Source organism: Sorex fumeus, unplaced genomic scaffold (assembly GCF_029834395.1).
Source record: "Sorex fumeus unplaced genomic scaffold, SorFum_2.1 ptg000037l, whole genome shotgun sequence".
Lineage (NCBI taxonomy): Eukaryota > Metazoa > Chordata > Mammalia > Eulipotyphla > Soricidae > Sorex > Sorex fumeus.
In genome coordinates, this window is record NW_026606094.1 from 71983059 (window position 1) to 72003316 (window position 20258).

Consider the following 20258-nt stretch of genomic DNA (forward strand, 5'->3'; position numbering starts at 1 on the left):
AATTCTCAAAGTGGGCTGGAGCAGTGGTATAGCAGATAGGGCACTTGTCTGGCATGAGACCGATGCAGTTACAATGCCCAGACCCCCATATTGTCCCCAAAGCCCTGCTAGGAATGATCTCTGAATGCAGAGCCAGGAATAAACCCTGAGCACTGCCAGGCATGCCACTCTAACCCACCCCCCCGCCGCCCCTCCCCGTTCCCGCCCCTCTCCCCCAAGTAAAAGAAAAGGGAAAGGAAGGGGAGAGGGGAGGGAAGGAAGGGAAGAGTTGGGTTCTCAATATAAAATATAACAAGAGTGTGATTGTGGCCATACATCCACTTGTAAAATCTCAGATGTATGAACCCAGTGGTAGAGCATACTCACATGTCTCAGGTCCTGTTCTAATCCCGGCCCCCTGTCTTGTTGACCTCTGGGAACAAGAGCCACTATTTTAGAAAATTGCTTGTCTTTGGTGAGAAAGGCTTTTGTGGTAGGATATACCAGAAATAATTTAGCTCTCTGAACTATTAGAGGCTGGGTGTTGAGTCTTGGATTCGGTTTTGTGTAAGGAGCTGCAAGGAATGGTTTCCGACAGACCTGCGTATCTAGATCCTTGACAGTGAAGGGTGAGTGAGACATCTCACCTGTCACCTTGTTCCTGGATCTAGGGACGGCCCCTTAAGCCCTCGAATTGGAGTTACCCTTTCCCACGATCTTAGACTGAAGGTGCTCCCGGAAGTGTGATACTGTCCTGTTAAAACTTAAGACTTTGGGCCAGAGCAATAAACACAGGCTAAGGAACTTGCCTTAACATGCAGTGAACTCTGGTTCAATCCCTAATACCACATGGTTCCCTGAGCATTGTGGGTATACTGCCAGGTGTGGCTTGGAGCCCGCCTCCCTGCCCCTGCTCCGAGTGCAGGGGTGACCTGGGTGATTTCTGGCACTGCGGGACACAAGCAGCATCACACCTTCAGACCCCCACAGTGAGCTGCCAGCCTGGTTGGCCAAGAATTGCTGGTTGGAATCCCTGGGTCTCTTGATCACTGCTTGGGAGACCAACATTCCCTCATTCCCCCCAAAACAAAAACCTCCACCCGCCAAAAACAACCCTCAAAAAGTTGGCACCATTTTTGGCATCAGTGAGCCAAAAATGAAAGGAAGGTGGCGGTTCAGAGCACAGCAGCCTGGGAGGGGACGGGTGGGGGTGACGCACAGGTACTCGGGGTGGCACTGCAGGAAGCCCCAGCTCCAGCAGAAGCTGAGGAATGCGGCACTTCAGTGTGCTGTGGAGGCTAAAGGAGTTGCATGTTTCTGCTGTTCATTGTTTGCGCCTTGAAACGGAAGTAAAAATAGTTGTGCCCTTGAACATTAAGATCATCCATTCCAGTGACCTTGTTCTCTTCGTTCACTTACCTTTTCCCTGGGCTCATGGGACCTTTTCAGGCAGACACCACAGCCCAGCACCTGCTGCAGAGATTGGTGTTGAAAGACCATATAACCATTTTACTTCACTTCTAAGTGTGGGATAATTTTTAATTTTTCTTTTTTTTTAAATAAAATTTCCTTTTTTACCTTTCCAAACCACAGCACCCAAAAGGAGAGAGAGAACAAAAGGGAATGCCCTGCCACAGAGGCAGGGTGGGATTGGGGGGACTGGGGGTGGGAGGGATATTGGGATTAGTGGTGGTGGAGAATGGGCACTGGTGGAGGGATTTTATCATTGTATAACTGAAACCCAAGCACAAAAATTTGTAAGTCTACAATTGTACCTCATGGTGTTTCGCTAAAATTTTAAAAATAAAATTTTTAAAAACATTTTTCCTTTTTTAGTTTTTGGTGTATTTTTGGTTTGGGGTCCCATCCGGCTGTGCTTAGGGCTTACTTCTGGCTCTGTACTCAAGGATCACTCCTGACACTGCTGAGGGACCACATTGGGTGTCAAGGATTGAACCAGGTTGGCAGTATATAGGGCAAATGCACCACCTCTCTGTACTGTCTCTCAGCCCCATGGGGTAGTTTTTCTTGACCAGAAAGGAGGAGAACCAGCAAATGATAATGAGAAGCTTCAGTAAATAATAATCATTTAATTTAGAAAATTTAAGAACCATAAGTTTCTAAGTATTAGGGACAGAGGGAGTAAGAATCACAGATGATACAGTTACCTAAAGAATCATCACTGAGTATGTGTTTAGTGATTCTTCAGAAGGGTCCCTCTTTCTCATGCATTAGCATTCCCCTCTAGCTAATGTAATTTCTTCTTGGAGCAAGCACTCGGCATCTTCTGCTGGATCCTTGCCTGTGTCCCAGGATCCCCCTCACCTGTGCCATGCTCTTCTGTTTGCAGGTTGGCAGCCTCGCTGGTTCCTTCTTTGTGGGGGGATATTGTCCTACTATGATTCTCCTGAAGACGCCTGGAAGGGCTGCAAGGGGAGCATCCAAATGGCCGTCTGTGAAATCCAAGGTGAGAGACTTACAGATTTCTTTTCTGCCTCCGCCTCAAACACGTAAAACCCAAGTCTCTGCAGACCTCTGCTGTGCCCCTCATATAGACATAGACTCCGAGCTTTATGTCCCCAAATAGCATCTGGCGAAGGAAACCTAATACTCCCGCCCTTGTCTTCCAGGTGGCGTGTTAAGAGACCTTCACAGTTCATTAGAGCCACGTACTCAAACACAACATCCAGTGCTTCTTCCTTAGTCACCTGCTCTCTGGGGCCCCAGGGGCTTATTTGCAAAGCTTCTGGAAGCCTTTTTCCATCCGCTTTAGAGACATCTGTGTTTACATCAGAGCACACTTACTCCTCACCACCAACACACACACTCAAAGCTCCCAGTGTGTCTACAAATAGCTGTTTGCTTCTTGGTCTGGGGACTCTTGAAACATGCCGAGAAGTGTTCAACAGGAAATGTTCAGGGTGGTGGTGGGGCAGGTATGGTTTGCTTGTTCTTTGTCCCTGAAGAGAAAGAAATTCATACAGTTTTGAGCAGACTTGTCAAGAAAAATCGAAGAAGAAAAATAATGTGAAGAAGAATGATGTGGTTTTTTTTTAATTACTTTCCAAAGAGATAAAGAATAAACCCAAAATAATGTGGTTTTTTTTTATTGCTTCCCAGTAAACCCAAAGAGATATATTCTTATTTTCAGTGTGTTCCTTTTTTGGCCTTAAAATAGCACACTATGCTGAAGCAATAATACAGAGGTAGCGTGTTTGCCTTGCATGTGGTCGACCCTAATTTGATCCCTAGCATCCCATATGGAGAAAGTCCTGCGCACTGCAGGATATGGGCCCCAAACCGAACCAAACCAAAACAAACCACAAACCCCAAATCAAAAAATATTATATTATATGCATATGTCCTTTTGGTCTTAAAAAAACATATGCCTCCTCCTCTCCCCAACACACACACACACACACACACACACACACACACACACACACACACACTTGCATGCCAAAAGAATAATTTCCTAACATACTGATAAGAGATCCTAAGGAAGGAGAATTGGGTGGTTCCCATGAGAGGGGGAGGGTTGGTTTGGGGCCACACCCAGCAGTCAGTCCTCAGGGCTGACCTGTGACTCTGTACTCAAGGATCACTCCTTGCAATGCTCAGGAAACCATATATAGTGCCAGAGGTAGAACTGGGTTGATTGCATGCAAAGCTAGTGCCCTACCTGTTGTACCATCTCGCCCCAATGTTCCTTTTTTTTAAATCAAACTTATGTTACCTTGAAGCCAGTTTTTTCCCTTCTTTCATGCAAAGAAATGTCTAGGAAGAGTAAACAAACTTGAGAGAAAGTGAGGGTCAGCATCCTTTCCTGGACAACGCTTTTAGTGATGGGTGCCCAATACCCTCTCCCTCAGTACTCTCTCCCACATCTCTAATCTGCCTCTGCCTTGCTCCCAGTTCATTCTGTAGATAACACACGCATGGATCTGATCATCCCCGGCGAACAGTATTTCTACCTGAAGGCCAGGAGCGTGGCTGAGAGACAGCGGTGGCTGGTGGCCCTAGGTTCAGCCAAGGCCTGCTTGACAGACAGTAGGACCCAGAAGGAGAAAGGCGAGTATCCTGTGTCCTCTGGTTTGAGATCCAGCCACTGTCCTCTTGTGACTCCTGTATTTATAATTTTGCTCCTGCCCCCCTCGTCAGCTTTTATGTGTCATGCAAATGCTTTACAGCTCAGTGGAATCAAAATGCTAAGTTTCAGCTGATATTTTTCTCAGTACACTGGAGTTGAAAGAGTGAAGACTTTAGAGCCAGAAACAGCTGGGTTCACATCATGACTTGGCACAGGTTACTAGTTTCTCTGGCCCTCGGTTCCGTGTACTTTAAGAAGAGATAGTATCCAGCATTAGAAAGCTTACCATGAAACTTAGTGATAGGAAACTGGAACTGCATCTGGTATAAGATTAACCTTTGGCAAAGAGGCTCTGAGCCAGAAGACCCTTAGATGGGAACTTCCTGCAGTCAGACTCTCTCTCTCTCTCTCTCTCTCTCTCTCTCTCTCTCTCTCTCTCTCTCTCTCATCCCTTTCCCTGAGGCCAGATGGAACTTAATTGCCAGCTAGTTGCCACTTAATGCTTATCCACTCAATCACTAGGTCTCCTGAGAACAGTGGCTCTCCTTATGTTTGTTCTGGGTCGAGTGCCACTTCCTGTCTGAGCCCTGGTCTCTGCATGCCCACTCCCTGGGGCACGGGCAGTAATGGGCAGTCCAGTGTGGTTGGTGGAAGACAACATGCTTCTGGGGATGAGTGTTCAGGCACCTTCTTCATGACAGGTGTGACTGATATGTTTACCTGCCCAGGTAGGGGCATAAGAAACCTCTCCATTGGTTCCTGTAATTCACCTGATGTCGGAGATTGAGTCCAGGGCCTCCTGCTTTTTAGGCGTGAGGCCTGTACTCTACCATCAAGCAACAGCCCCTTCCTGCTGCTCTTTTAATGCTAAATCAGGAGCAAACTTGCCACCCTCCGGACTCAGACATTTGACATAACGATTGGGTGGTATTCAGCAGTTTTTTCATAGAGGAGATAACAGACAGCTCAGACCCATTTCTCAGGTAGCAACAGCTGCAGCACAATTGAACAAAACCCCAATCCCTTGGCTTCCCTCACAGTTCCACGAGACCATGCGGCTCATGGTATGCCTTCTCCTGCTGTAGTGTCATCTCAGTGTGTTGGCTGGACTCTGTCACCTGGAAGGCTTGGGCTTCTTCTCCTGTTCTTGTTCACATACCTTTACCCCCATTGTATCCTTAACCCCCATTATGGACACCGGAGTGAGGCATGGTTATACACCCCATTATATGTCCCATTACCTGCAGGGTGTAATAACTAGAGACTAAGTTATTCAGGTGGACACTCACCTCAGCATCATTTTGTCACTTAGAGTTTGCTGAAAACACGGAAAACCTGAAAACCAAAATGTCGGAACTGAGGCTCTACTGTGATCTCCTTGTCCAGCAAGTGGATAAGACTAAGGAAGTGAGCGCAGCGGGTGGTGCCAGCCCCCAGGTGAGTGCCCTATCTGCTAGCCACAGGCCCAGAAGCACAGGATCCAGTTTGTAGCTGGTGTCTAGACTCACTCAGTCTCAGACTTCCTTCCAGCACACGGCTTTTCAGGAAACAAGTCACCGCATTCAACAGAGAAGAAAGGTGTACATTTCAGTATGTGGCTTTTCATCCTGGAATAATGTCAGAATTAATACATTCACCACATTTGAAATCTTCTAACTTTGGTGTTTATCTACTAAAAGATATTTTACCCTAGTTTGTATTACTTTTAAAATACGGTCTTGTAGGGCCAGAGAGATAGTACAGCAGGATAGGCATTTGCTTTGCCCAGAGCTGACCTGGATTTGATTCCAGGCATAGAATATGGTCCCCGGAGCCCACCAGGAGTAATTCCTGAACTCAATACCAGGGGTAATCCTGAGCATTGATTGTCAGGTGTGACCCCCACACAAAACCGAAAGAACACAGTCTTGCCTGTGTAACAGCCTGTCTACAGGTGTGGCTGCCAAGTTACAGCTAGTGTCTGTCGCTGATGGGCTTGTATAATCCAAGAGAAGCTTTTCACAGACTCTTACCTTACCAGCATGCTTCTTTTAGCATAGACCAGTGTTTTCAAAGATGGAGGCACAACATCATATTCTCCATCATCAGCAAGTAACACAGTTTTTTTTTTTTCTTTTTTGACATGAAAGTTGTTGTTCACTCCTGGTAAGATATAGTAAAGATCTGTCTGGTTTCAGTTTTGCATTGAATGGCTTAAAATAACCAGTGGTAGTCTCTGCTTTGCTCTCAAAGAATATGACAAACAGTGCTTGGGGGCTGGAGAAAGTACAGAGGGTAGGGTACTTGCCTTGCACAGGGCCGACTTGGGTTCAATTCCTGATACCCACCAGGGTTCTGAAGTTGATCCAGGAGTGCAGAGCCCAGCCAAATCCTGGCACACCTGGGTGTGACCCCAAGCCCCAAACAACAACAAAAAACATAAAACTGCCCACTGAAGAATCTTTAGATTATAATCAGTAATTTTAAATTACTTCCACGGTAAAAGGACATAGTGCTTCTAGTAGTATAATAAAATTTGAGCACTGTTTTAGCAGGTGGATGGCTGTGGCCTCGTTTCAGATAGAAAAACTGTGCAGAGGCCAGAGACATGGTTCAGGCACTTGCCCTGCACACAGGCAGCCTCCATTCGATCCCTGGCATCGCTTATGGTCCCCTGAGCACTTGTCAGGGTCTGTGGTCCAAACCCAAGGCACGTGGGTGGAGGTCAAAGATTTTATTAAGGAGAGTTGTTAGAGAGAGAGAGAGAGAGGTGGGGGGAGGGAGAGAGAGACGGAGAGAGAGAGGGAGGGAGAGAAGGAGGGAGGGAGGGAGGGAGGGAAACAGAGGGAAGGAAAGGAAGAGAGGGAAGGAGAGAGAGAGAAGGAGGGAGAGAGGAAGAGAGAGAAGAGAGAGGGGTTTCAGACTGACTATTGACCGGACCTCATAGAGAGATGGTCAGTCAGGGTACGACCCCCACCAACTGCAGGGAAGGGTATAAGTACCCTAAAACCACATTGTTAACTCATCTGTAAGCTGATTGGTTGGTGCCCCCAGTTGTACCCCTTTGTTTTATTCTTTCCATGCCTGGCCTACCACTAGATTCCTTCTTTTTACCGATTGACTGGCACTATCTGCAAGCATTGTGAATTTTGTTCATTCTGTTCCCTTTCCCAAGATGTGGTCTCGGGTTCATGCCCAGTTCAGCTGTCAGCTACATAATCATGCAGAATAACAAAATGGCTGCTCACAACTAAAATGGCTGCACTTTGGTTCACAGTGTGTTAGTTGGTTCTAACACATCGCCAGAAGCACAGAGCCAGGAGTAAGCCCCAAGCATCACTAGGTGTGGCCCTAAAACAAAAACTTCGAAAAAGCAAAACCATGCAGCAGAAGGGAGGGCAAAACTCGGACTCTTGATTTGGGATCCAAATATGGCAGATATATAAATTTCCTTCTAGTGAAAAGTAGTAGAAATGCTTTAGTTTTCCTAGTAACGTGGACTTCAGTCACTTCCGTTCACTTCCCTTTGGGGTGTCTTCCTCAGCATCTGCCAGCTGTGTATAAGGCAGGGCCGGGGAAGGGAGGGAACCAGAGAACATGTTTCCTGCTGTTAGAATGTCTGGATCCAGAGCAGCCAGTGCTGTCTCGTTCAGAATGGGCAGTGTCTGGAGATGTGTCTGGTTGTCGTGCCTGAAGGAAGGCTATTGGCACCTGGTGGGCTGAGGCCATGGGTGTAGCTGAGCATCCTGCAGCGAACAAGAGTCATTCCCCTTCCCCTTCCCACTCCCCAGGTTAGCCAGCTGTCAGTGGTTACTTGAACAGCATTGGTCTGGGTGGAAGGGAAATAGGAACACAGGAATGTTTCATTCACAGAAGTGCCTATTCTAAATGCTTCAGGAACCTATTGTGAATACTTTGGTAATGAAACTGGCCGTGGCATTATGATTCATAAGATATGTGCATTTGGTCTTGTTTCATTGTTGGAACAGAGCTGATTAAATCCCTTAGTATTTTCTATGATGAGAATGATCTTTTATTGTCTCAGGAGGTGATTATTTTGAATTCTTAAGATAAGCTTGTTGACATCCTCATTCCTCATCCTCGGAGGGGAGAGGGGGTAGAGATTGAATCCAGTTACCAGTAGCCACTAATCCTATTGAAGAAAGCCTAGGTAAGGAGACTTGCGTACAATTGCAAAGGCCAGATACAGAGTGCCTCCCAGTTATAGAGCAAGTAGAGCCTCAGGGGGAGGCATATTCAAAGGACATGGAAACTCTGTGCCCCTTCCCCCCTGCCCTTTCCTAGTGCCTCTTCTACTTGGCTGCTCCTAAGTTACAGCCTGTTATATAATCTTGTATGTAGTAAATCAATTATTTCTTTGTGCTTCATTCATGAAAAATGAATTGACCCCAAGGTTGGGGGGGGGGCGTCATAGGAATCTCCAATCAGTGCTTAGTCCGTCAGTCAGTTACTCAGAAGAACAGATGACAGCCTGAACTTTGGGGATCTTTAGGGGATCTGGAGGGGATCTGGAGATAGTCATGAAAGAAGGGCCTTTAACCTGTAGAATCTGGTTGACTTCTAACTCTAGGTAGACACTGTCTATACATTTGAACTGCAGGATGCACAAATGGAATCGGAGAATGGCTTAGGGATCTGGGGAAGGAAATGGATCAGAATTTTTTTCCAAAGTACAATGAACCTTGACTAGTTACATCTCCTGCAAGCTTGTTAGAAATATAAAATTGAAGGAAAAACAGCAGCAGCTGTTAAGGAACAAAATTCAGCTGAGTAAATTTTAATGATTTTACTGGTTTAATCCAGTATTTCAGAGCTGAATAGCATCCAATCTGTGAGAGAGAAAGGAGCTCTGAAGTAGTTTTACAGGGTAAGAGATTTTCATAGTCCACGATGAGCAGGAACACAGTATTTGCTTGTTGGTTAAAAGTAAGTTTTCTAGGTCTGAAGCAATAATACAGTGGGGAAGGTACTTACCTTCCATACGCTGACCCTGGTTCCGTACCTGGAGCTCTGCAGGGTCCCCCTTGCCTGCCCACAGTGATCCCTGGATCTTAGAGCCAAGAGTAAGCCCTGAGCACCATCTGGTGTACCCCATTCCCCCTAAAACCCAAAATCCGTTTACTGTTCTTGCATGGAGCAAAGGGTAGTCTCAGAGTTAAGCTAAGTCATGCTGAAAAGTTTTGTGTTTATTGGTTAATCTTTATTTTTTGAGACACCAAAACAAAATACCATTTCAGGCTTTGGTTTGCTAATGTTTCAATGTGACACTTAGCATGAGTAACTTCATCTTGGACCCAGGTTGTCCTTTATCACACTGAGATGTAGTAGGCATGTTTGCTCGTCAGGCTTGGCCTCAGATTCCTGGGTGGACATCAATATCAGTAATTAATATTAGTAAACTATAGGAATTTGACTCAAGTGTCAAATGTCAAACTATAGGAGTTCCGTGGATTTCTAAATTATTCTAGAAGAAACCACTTGAAACAAGTTCAATAACTTGGAGGGAAAGAAATAGAAATAATTATATATTCAAAGTAAATCCAGTTGCTGGATCCTCTTAAACTTATGAGTGTTGAAGGCTAAAAAGTGCACCCTGAAATCAAACTATGTGTGAGTTGTGGTTTCTAGTGCTGCTATTTTCGAATCTCACTTTCACTTAAGTAGTGGGAGACATTTTCTTTTTTTTTTTTCCTTTAAAAATTTTTTGGGGGGGAGAGGTCACACCCAGTGTTGTTCAGGGGTTACTCCTGGCTCTGCACTCAAGAATTACTCATGGTGGTTCTTAGGGGACCATATGAGATGCAGGGGATTGAACCCAGGTCAACTGTATGCAAGGCAAGGCCCAATCCACTATACTATCACACTAGCCTGTGATGTCCTGTTTTACGTCTGTCATCCTTTACAGACTAAGAACTCTTGGAGAGATTCGTTCCCCTTACCTGGAGCAGTGGCATTTAATATTGTTGCCTGCAGTGGAAGTGGTGAAGGAGTGATGGTGAAGGGTCAGATTGGTAGCTAAATTGTTCTTAGTGTTTGTATTTTATAATTCATCTGCATATTTGTCTTTCATAATTCATCTGTACCTTGGAAACAGGTGGATAAGTTGCGATCTTGAGTTTAAAACATCTAAGGACATTCCACAATTGGGCTCTTTCTTTTTTGACAAGGTAAAATTCCACTCTGGTTGTTTTGTAGGAGGGAATTCACGTGGGCACATTGCTGAAATCCACATGCAACACCTTTCTGAAGACTTTGGAGGAATGCATGCAGATTGCCAATGCAGCCTTTACCTCAGAGCTCCTCTATCGCACCCCGCCAGGATCACCACAGCTGGGCAGGCTCAAGTCCAACAAGGTAACAGCCCTGCTTGGCTCGGCAAAAACAGGGCATAATGAGATGGTGGGGAGTTAAGTGATAGAAGGCCAGAGGGATAATACAGGGGTAAGACTCCGGTTTTGCACACAGCGGGCCCTGGTTCAATCCCTGGCACCACACACAGTCCCCCAACCCTTCCAGAAATAATCCCTGAGCACAGAGCCAGGAGTCAGCCCTGAATACTGCTCAGTGTGGCCCCCAAAACAGCAAAAAAAAAAGTGATGGACTATGTTCTCCATCACCCTTTGGTCACCATAAAGGTATTTTTCATGGACTTTAAAGAATGTCCATGTTCATATCTGCCCTCAGTCTCCCCAGTCCAGTTTTTTGGGGCAACACTACCTCCAAAACATGTTTCCAATGCAGCTGTCCTTTCCTCTCCAGCTTCCTTGCCCAGGGAAGCTTGCTTAGATTTGCCGTGGCCTACGTGTCATCATCCTGACCCTTCTGGGGAGCCAGTGGCATTTCTCTCCACACACTGTAAACTGGGCTTCTCTGCCTAGACCTGTCAGTGACTCTGGCATTACCTACAAATTCAAGTCAGAATCTCATGGTCCCTTCCAGCCTTTCCCTCTCTTCATTACCTGGTGTGACCACATCAACTGCTTATATTTCCCCTCTCATCTTTGTGCCACATCCCAGTGCTATGAATGCTCTCTCACTTGTCTTCCCCCTGTTAGCTCTGTTTGTCCGCAAGATTTTCATCTCTCCTTCCCTGAATCCCACACTGGGGCCGAGAATGCCTCTCTGGGGACCCCTATTTCATCTCTGTTCTATATTCAAATTATCTTAAGGGCAGAAACACCCCCACTCCCAATACTTGTGGCTTTTTACCATGGCTTTTTACTGCTTGTTACCGTGTTGCAACATAGGTTGGTATTTATTAATGTTTAAGGAGCCATAAGAATACCAACTCTTCTAAGAGTTCAGCTATGATCATTAGCCCTGCTAAAGATTAACTTCTTTTCCTTAGAAATGTGGGTACATAGGGCTGGAGTGATCGCACAGTGGGTAGAGCAATAGCTTTGCATGTGGCCAACCCAGGTTCTATCCACAGCATCCCATATGGTCCCCCAAGCCCACCAGAAGTGATCCCCATGCACAGAGCCAGGAGAAAGTCTTGAACACTGCCAAATGAAAAGAAAAATCAAAGAAAAAAAGAAATGGGGGGAATGTATTTGAATGAAGAGGAAGCATGGCATAGAATCATTGACCCCCTTCTTTTGGAGGGATCTTCAGTTGTTCCTGTTGAGTAGGACAGTGTGTGATATAGTCATGTTAACCACACTTTATATGTGATGAAAGTTCAACATGTAAACTTTCCTTTCTTTGCTTCTTTTAAAGATGAAACATCCTATTGTACCGATTCATAATTCATTGGAAAGGTACAGTAACCTTTTTTTGTTTTTCTTCTTTCTAAAAAATAAAAGAATATTTCTAGTTTTAAAAATAAAGATATTTGAATTGTGCGCAGTTTTTTTGTGATTTGAGTAATACCAGACAGAAGCAGTCTCCTTTTCTTCTCTTGGGTGAACCTTGGGTTGTGGAGAACTTTCATTCGTCACCAGCAACCAGGGAAGGTGCTTGCGTTTTCCCCAGGATAGGGGTCTCACCTATCACATCCAGTGACTTTTCATCACTCTAGTATAATGAGGTCTGGGACTTCCTTTCTTGGGAGGGGCTAAGCATGGAGTAAAGTACAATTTTATTTAGAAAAGGCAGCACTGCTTTGTTTTGCTTAGAAATAAAACATCTTAAAAATAAAAATCTTGTGTCGCTTTCCAAGGTTGAAAAAAAGAACTTCTAAAATTGAAACTATTTTATCTCTAAATGCACATGGCCAGAAAAAAAACTGTCTTTATTATTTTTATTCATTTAATTTATTATTATTAAATAAATAAATATCTTTATATTTGGTTAGGTCAGATGACCATGCCATTGATGTTTTGACATAGTCAATGCTTTTGTCCTTTCAAATGATTAATGTCCCATTCTGTACTTGTTTGCTTCTTTAGCACAGTGATTGATCCCATTTTGGTTCTGTTAAATTCAGCTGAGTAAGTTTTGTCGAATTCAGCAGCGCATCTAGTAGCCAGAAAGGAGCTCTGAAGAGTGAAAGCTTTCCTAGGAAGAAGGGAGCAAGAGAAGGCAGTTACTAGTCAAGAGTTCATTATTTCAGGCAAGCTCAACTTCCTTTAGGGCTCAGCTTTCTAAACTGCGGGTGGGATGGGTTCTTTTTTTTTTTTTATTTTTATTAAATCACCATGAGATAGTTACGAGCTTTCATGTTTGGGTTATAATCACACAATGATCAAACACCCATCTCTCCCCATCACCAATCTCCCCAGTATACCACCCCTTTCCCACCCTCCCCCTGCCTCCATGGCAGACAATATTCCCCATACTCTCTCTCTACTTTGAGGCATCATGGTCCGCAATACAGACACTGAGAGGTCATCATGTTGGGAGCAGGGTCTTAAAACCTTCCTTTAAAAATAAATGTATGATTCGTTAGCAATACCTGTTCTCTCTGTATACTGATTTTGTATACCCAGGGTTATGTAGAAGTTTCTCAAGTGAAGAGGGATCAAGATTGAGCAAAATTTAAGAGGCCTTGGTTTAGGGTTGAAGGATAGGCCCCTCCAAAAATGTTCATCTTGGGGGGGTGGGGGTCGGAAAGATAGCACAGTGGCTAAGGAAGCTGCCTGCCTTGTCCATGGCACCGCGTATGGTCCCCTGAGTGACAACAGGAATGATTTCTGAGCAAAGAACTAGGAGTAATCCCTGAGCACAGCTGGGTGTGGCCCAAACCCACCCCATCAACCCCTATCACCTCCCCCCCGCAAAAAAAAGAAGGAACGAATATCAGAGAGCAATTTCTCAAAGTAGGGATACTGCCCCACTCCCACCCCAGACCCTAGCCTAGAACATCCAGCAGGGGTGCTTAATGGCATAGGTGCAAGGGAGCACTGTATGTTTACCTAAATCTAGGAATTCACGAAGGTGCCTGGTGAGTGCTTTTCTGCAGAGGGGTGTATTCCTGCTAAAATTGGGAATCTCTGATCTCGAGTGTCTAGTTTTGACATCTAAATTTCCCTCTTTTTGTCCTGTGAGACCCCTGTATCTCCTCCTGATCCCAGCCCGGAGCGCAGAACACAAACCCTCCGTCTATCTCATTCTCTGCCGAATTTATGACCATGTGTAAAACTCGCCATGTGTATTTAATTGAACTTGTTCTTTTTCTCATATTCATCTTTCTGTTGCCCATTTGTTTGCTCTGCCAGCTCAAGAAGAACCCAGGGGGTAAGGGAGGAATTTCCCCAGTGCCCCTTCAGTCTTCCTGGGGGCAGATTCTATGATCAGGACTTTTTAGATTCCTGGATTAAGATCCAAGTTCTGGTCACAGAGCTAGTTTGGAGATTAAGGTACTGCCTTGCATGTGGCAAGGAGTGACCACCAGGAGTGACCCCTAAGTACAGAGCCAAGAATAAGCCCTGAGCATAGCCATCTGTAGCTAAGAAACCAGAAACCAAAAAGATTATATTTGTAGTAGAGATGGAAATCACTACTAGGTTAAATTTTAAATTTCATTTGGATTATGAGGAATTAGCCCAAGTGACACCATTTGGTACATGTTGTGTTTTTTTGTTTATATAGGGGGTTTTTTTGTTGTTATTGTTCATTTTTAGCAGCTGTTAACAACTTGCTCTGCTCTATATATTCTTACTAGGAAAATCTTTGTGGATTTTGACGGGTAGATTTTCTCAGTATATTTCTACACTTTTTAATTACTAGCAAAATATGGTATTCTTTTAGAAATAAATTCTTTCTCTCAAATCATCAAATAGCATTCCATTTTAATTTTTATTAGAATAAGATATTTGGTTTTAATTCGGCTGCATCTGGTCACTTATGAGAGGCTGTTAGGAATGTCCTTTGACAGAATCGGTCATTCCACTTGCATGCTAAACGTTCATTCCTGCACCAGGGCCTGAGGATAGAGCCTGTACTTGCAGCTTCTCCCCTCCTAGACATGCTCCATCCTGTTGGTCAGAGGCATTTCACACAGCTGCTTGGCCTCTAGACAGTTCAACTGCCAAGCAAACCATGTCAGTGGTTTTGAAAGCTGAGGAAGGACCAAAAGCCTCCAAGGGAGAAGCTGAGAAAGTGAGAAGAGTGTGCAGTGTTCTGCATGTAGAAAGTTGATTGAGGACCCCCTTGCTGTTGGTGACTGTTTCTGGCCCGGCTGGGGTGCAGGAAGATTGAGTCAGCTGAGGTCACTTGCAGAATTCCGAGTGGCTTTGTTTTCTGGTTTTCTGCTGGGAAATATTCCTGCTCCCAACCCAGACAGATGGACCCCTGCCCTGGAGGTGGGAGTCTGAGAGCTCTGGCTTGACTGAGCAATGTTGTGTTTACTTTGATGTTTGAAAGGATTTCGCAATGGTGACCTCTTACCCCATCCCTCAGCATAAGATCCACCTGGCAGTCAGTCTAGGACCAAATAACTGGACTTGTGGGTATTTTTTTCCTTTAAAAACTTTTTCAGACCAACGGAGTTGAACAGTTGTGAAAATGGATCTTTCATTATGGAAATAAATGGCGATGAAGAAATCCTAGTGAAAAGTAAGAGCTCCTTGTATCTGAAACCCGCCGAGATAGATTGCAATCTCTCGAGTGAAGAAAACACAGAGGGTTCGATGACAGGTAAAACATGAAATCCATGTTTGTAGCAAATCACCGAACAAACTGGGGGGCTTTATTCGTTATCTGGGATGTGACTTTTCAGACGATTAGCCCCAAGTCCTTGGAGTTGGTATCTCCTAAAAAAGGACACTGACTCGGTTGCCTGGCCATTTTCTGCCCCCCACCTGACCTGGTGGTGAGAGAGAAGGCAGAATGAAGAGGAGGCTCTTGGCTGGGATGTTCACATGCCCCAGGAACAGTATTGGCCTCTGCTGCCTGTTTAGAGAGCAGGAGTGTGCCACTTCCGGGGAGCCTCCTAGGCCTCTGCAGTTAAACTCTGATTGCAGTGCTGGAGTATGTGAAGTTGATGGCAGGTCTGTTTTGTCATTTTCCCCTCTTGCTGATGAGGTACCGGGATCTCAGGCTTCATCAGCCCCTTCAGGTTTTCCTCTGCCTTCTGGGTCTTCAAGCCAGAGATAGGCTGGATTGGGAAGTGATGCCCTTTTAGATTTGTTGATCTCTTTAGTGGCTCATCACTAAAAGCCATTTCAGGTCAGTTCAAGATCACCATAGTGGAGCTTTTCATTGTTATAAGTGCTTCGTAAATATTTTGAAAATAAAACAAATTTACTTCTTATTTCCTATCACATAAGAGACCCATCAAATAACAAATAATAAATCCCATCAATTAACATCAAATAAGTTCTAGATGAGTTGGGAAGAAAGAAGATGGATATAAGGTGAATTTTTTTTACCTGTTACTTATTTTGGCCAGGACTTATTCCTGACTCTGCACTCAGGAATTATCCCTAGCGGGGTTTAAGGAACCATATGAACTGCCAGGGATCAAACCCTAGGAAGCTGTGTGCAAAGCAAGTGCCCGCCCCACTTTTCTATGTCTCTGGCCCCCTTTCTTACTTGCTAATCACAAGAAATCAATCTATTCATTATTGAATTTTTATCTCTTGAATAAAAAAGAAGAATTTTGATCAAAGCAGTGCTGTTCATTTATTTCACGGAATAATTTTACTTTTAGAAATTTATTTTCAGGAAATAGTCACACGTAAGGAAAAATATCTGTGGACAGAGGCATTCTTTATGACATTATGACCAGTCCTCATTTTTTAAATTAGAGTTATGGTCTGTGTATAAAGTCTATATGTATGTAAAAGTCTATGTAATCTCTATGCAGACACTAAATTAGTCAATACTAAAATATTGGTCCCCACTAAGTAAATGATATTTGGAGGGCTCACTTGGGATGAAAGATGCTTGCTGAAAGTAGACTATGAACCAAACATGATGGCCGCTTGATACCTGTATTGCAAACCATAACACCCAAAAGGAGCGAGAGAGCAAGAGGGAATGTGACTGCCACAGAGGAGGGGGGCAGGGATGGGAGGGATATGGGGAACATGGGAGGTGGAGAATGGGCACTGGTGGAGGGATAGGTAAAACATGACAGGTAAAACATGAAATCCATGTTTTACAACAACTCAATCATTGTATGACTGAAACGTAATCATGAAAATTTGTAAGTCTGTAACTATCTCAACAGTGATTCATTTTAAAAAATAAAATAAAATATTGGTCCCAGGGTAAGGTAAGTATAGGATTAGGGGCCTATAGATATCTGGTCACAGCATGTTTGTCATTTGTGTATTGTGTACCCTTACTTTGTGGGTGTTTCTGTTTAAAGAAATTCTAATCTATATATTGTTGATTTATTATTATATACAATAAACTAATGCATAGTTTATTATTTATAAAACAGTATATATTCTTATAAATGTCTAGAATGCACAAGATGCTAACTTTAATCTCTGGCACTGCAGAAAATAGATCAATAACATTTTGTTATCTAATTATATATATTATTGATATTGTTAATCCATTAACATTGAACTATCAACTGCTACCATGACATGTATCTGAACAAACACTGTATTTCCTCATAAGGCACATGATAGCCTTCTGTCACAGGAACATTAGTGAACACTAGGCTTATTGGGCCCATTTATTTTTATTTATTTATTTATTTTTGCTTTTTGGGTCACACCCAGCGATGCATAGGGGTTACTCCTGGCTCTGTACTCAAGAATTACTTCTGGTGGTGCTTGGGGGACCATATGGATGCTGGGGATCAAACCTGGGTTGACTGTGTGGAAGGCAAACACTCTACCCGCTGTACTATAGCTCCAGCCCTTATTGGGCCCATTTTAAACAGTGAAATCAACAACATGTGTAAGAAATGCAAAGAACAGAACACTCAGTGAAGACCCTTGCACAGTAGGAGAGTAGGAAACAAAATGTAATGCCAACTTGGTTGGAAGTATGGGTTAGTGAACATTTTTTCACAATTGCACATCTCCAGCAAAATGCACAAGAGTTGATTTGAGAATAAAAAGTAAATTTTAGCAAGTAGGCAAATTCACAAATACAGAAGAAAGTCAACTGTTAATTATTAAAATACTAAAATTTTAAAACCACCAGATATCCTCCACATGAGCATGATGCAATAGCACGCCATTATAAAATTATGTGTGGCGCTGTATTGAATGATAATGAGAAAGGTTAGGACACACTGAACTAAGTGGGCTACAAATCTCTCCATATATGTGGCCCAATTATGTTTGTGTTTGAGATTTTTTTATCTGTGTCCAACGATTAATATATGTCGGCATTAATAATAAAATGTTCAACAAGTAAGATGTTGATATTAATAATAAAAATAGATTAAGTCAGTAATGCATATATTATACTTTGCAGTCCAAGGTGAAATAATGAGGGAAGATGGAGATGAAGACCTGGGGAATCTTGACAGCAACCAGCCACAGCCTGGCTCCATCTCCACCAGTCACTCTCCGGAATCCCACTGGGAAGACGGTCAAGAAGTTATCCCGACTTTCTTTAGTACCATGAACACCAGGTAATGTACACTCTCTAATATGACTGATAGTTGGTACCAGTTTTTCTTCTGGAAGATCAGTCTCAGTGTTCATGTCAAGTGATGAGATATTCTAATAGAATAGATAACATGGTATACTTGGTTATCTGCTTTATCATTTACTTTGTCGGAGCAGTGACTGGATTGTGAGAGCGTACTCAAAGAATAAATTTTTAGTTTGCTTTGGTGAATTACTTCTGTAAAATTGCTTTATTTGAGTACATTATGATTACAAAACAAATGAACACTAACTGCCCCTGGAGCCAGTCCATGGCATCGGGCTAACTGCTTGGTCCTTCAGAGGAGCAGCTGTTTTTATTTTCATGATGAACTCTGAACTACAGGCGGTTCACGTGGTATTTCCCATCTTTTTCTCCTCTGTGCACCAAATGATTCAGCTTTAGTGACATTGAACTTCTGGAAGACAGTGGCATCCCCACAGAAGCATTCCTGGCCTCCTGTTATGCTGTGGTTCCGGTACTGGGTAAGGTGTCTGGGTTCTGGGATGCTTCCTCTCATGACTTTCTCACCGCAGTGTCTTGCCGGGAGCCACCGCCCGAGCTGGCTATTCTGGGAGACCTCTCCTTAGCTAACTCTTTGTATCACCAAACACTTACTTATGACCTGAACATTATTTAATAGTTTTCATTTCTAAATGTCCACAGCTATATTGTGATTTGAAACGTCACAGAGGAAATGAAGAAAGCTACTAAAAAGTCAGACAAAAACATTTTTACACGCATAAAAGCCATGCAAAACAGAAGTGATGAAAAGTTGAGGCATATACCTCCAGAAAGGTTGATCCAGTAAAGAAAAGATTTTACCATTGAAAATTATCTTTCACATATTAAAAAAAATTGTATAATCAAAAATTATATATATACCAAGTGATATTATATATACACACATTATATGTATCATGTATATCACATACATTTATTTTGTTTGAATTATATTTACTTATCTTGAAGCAACACTGATTTATAAGCTATAAATATTTATGCTTTAAGAGTATAGGGAAACCTTATTCTTACCCACTAAAATGCCAGCCTCCCTCCACTGCCATCTCTCTGGCCTTTATACACCTTCAGTTCAGTCCCCTACCTTTGGTGACCTCAGTTCTGCAGTTGAAGCAAAAGAGTTTATTTTTGCTGGGCTTTGTTCCCTTAGTTTTTTGTTCATTTGTTGTTGTTTGTTTTGTTGCATGCTACAGATAACTGAGAGTGTCAGTGTTTTTCTTTCTCCTTCTGACGGACTTTGCTAAGTGTGACCCCTGCCAAGTACATCTGCATTGTAGCGAGATTTCATCTTTTCTGGTAGAGAGCAGTGTTCTGTGATGTATATTTACTGCATCATCTTTATCCAGTGGCTTGGGTTGTTCCCAGACATTTGTGATTGTAAATAGCAGTGCAGTCAACATAGGCCAGCCCCTTGCCCATTGCTCTGTCCTCCTGTCCCTGGATTTGTTTCCTAACCAGTCACTTTTGATTTAGTTCAAACCCTTGCTTGCTATTTAGTGAAATTATTGGTTTGAAGAATTTGCTTTTTTTGTATGTGAATTCGGGGATTGTTATCCCATTTGTTCCTTTGTTCTTATTCTTTCCTGTACACCAAGATTATTTTTTGGGGGGGTCGGGGGTAGAGAAACACCTGGCAGTGTTCGGGGGCTATTCCTGAAAGCTGCTACATTTTTGAACTCTCTGATTTCTGCTAGAACTTTTCTTATACTGTCTTTCCGCATACCTACTGTTCTTGGAAGAAGTGCGCCCCTCCTTTGATGCTGTCATTTTAATGAGCATCATTCGGATTGTTGCTTCCAAGTCTCTGGGGAGTTTTCCTGACTCTGTTGCACTTGGTGTTCCTGCTAGGACTCCAAGCAGATCACTGCTCTTTCTCCTGCTTAGTTCTGGTGCTGTGTTGGGGTCCGTCCACATGTCCGTGTTCAAGCCTGTCTGGGCCAAGATCAGGGCTGCAGCACCATTGCTACCAGGCGGCAGTGTTGGCTGCAGGCTTAAGTTGGCCTGAGGGCCCACCAGGAGTTTGCGATGCCCTGTGGCAGCGGGAGTGCCCAGATGCCATAGAGCTGAGGGTGAGCGGTCTGGAGCAGCAGGCAGGATGTGGGTCCCCCATACCTGGCAGCCTTTATCCTGTAATGCTCACACCAGATGTGGGCAGTTGCTCTGG

At 43.7% G+C, this 20258-nt stretch overlaps 1 protein-coding gene across 2 annotated transcripts in view; it reads left to right on the forward strand.

Annotated features, from left to right (window-relative positions):
• PLEKHA8 (pleckstrin homology domain containing A8) overlaps nucleotides 1-20258 on the forward strand; it is a 69790-nt gene that overhangs the window by 22076 nt on the left and 27456 nt on the right. For both annotated transcript variants that reach the window (XM_056118098.1, XM_056118099.1), the window contains exons 2-9: nucleotides 2330-2446; nucleotides 3895-4050; nucleotides 5382-5506; nucleotides 10265-10423; nucleotides 11789-11829; nucleotides 14991-15148; nucleotides 17897-18056; nucleotides 18473-18558. In XM_056118098.1, coding sequence (XP_055974073.1) covers nucleotides 2330-2446; nucleotides 3895-4050; nucleotides 5382-5506; nucleotides 10265-10423; nucleotides 11789-11829; nucleotides 14991-15148; nucleotides 17897-18056; nucleotides 18473-18558 — 1002 coding nt within the window. The remainder of the gene's footprint in view (nucleotides 1-2329; nucleotides 2447-3894; nucleotides 4051-5381; nucleotides 5507-10264; nucleotides 10424-11788; nucleotides 11830-14990; nucleotides 15149-17896; nucleotides 18057-18472; nucleotides 18559-20258) is intronic.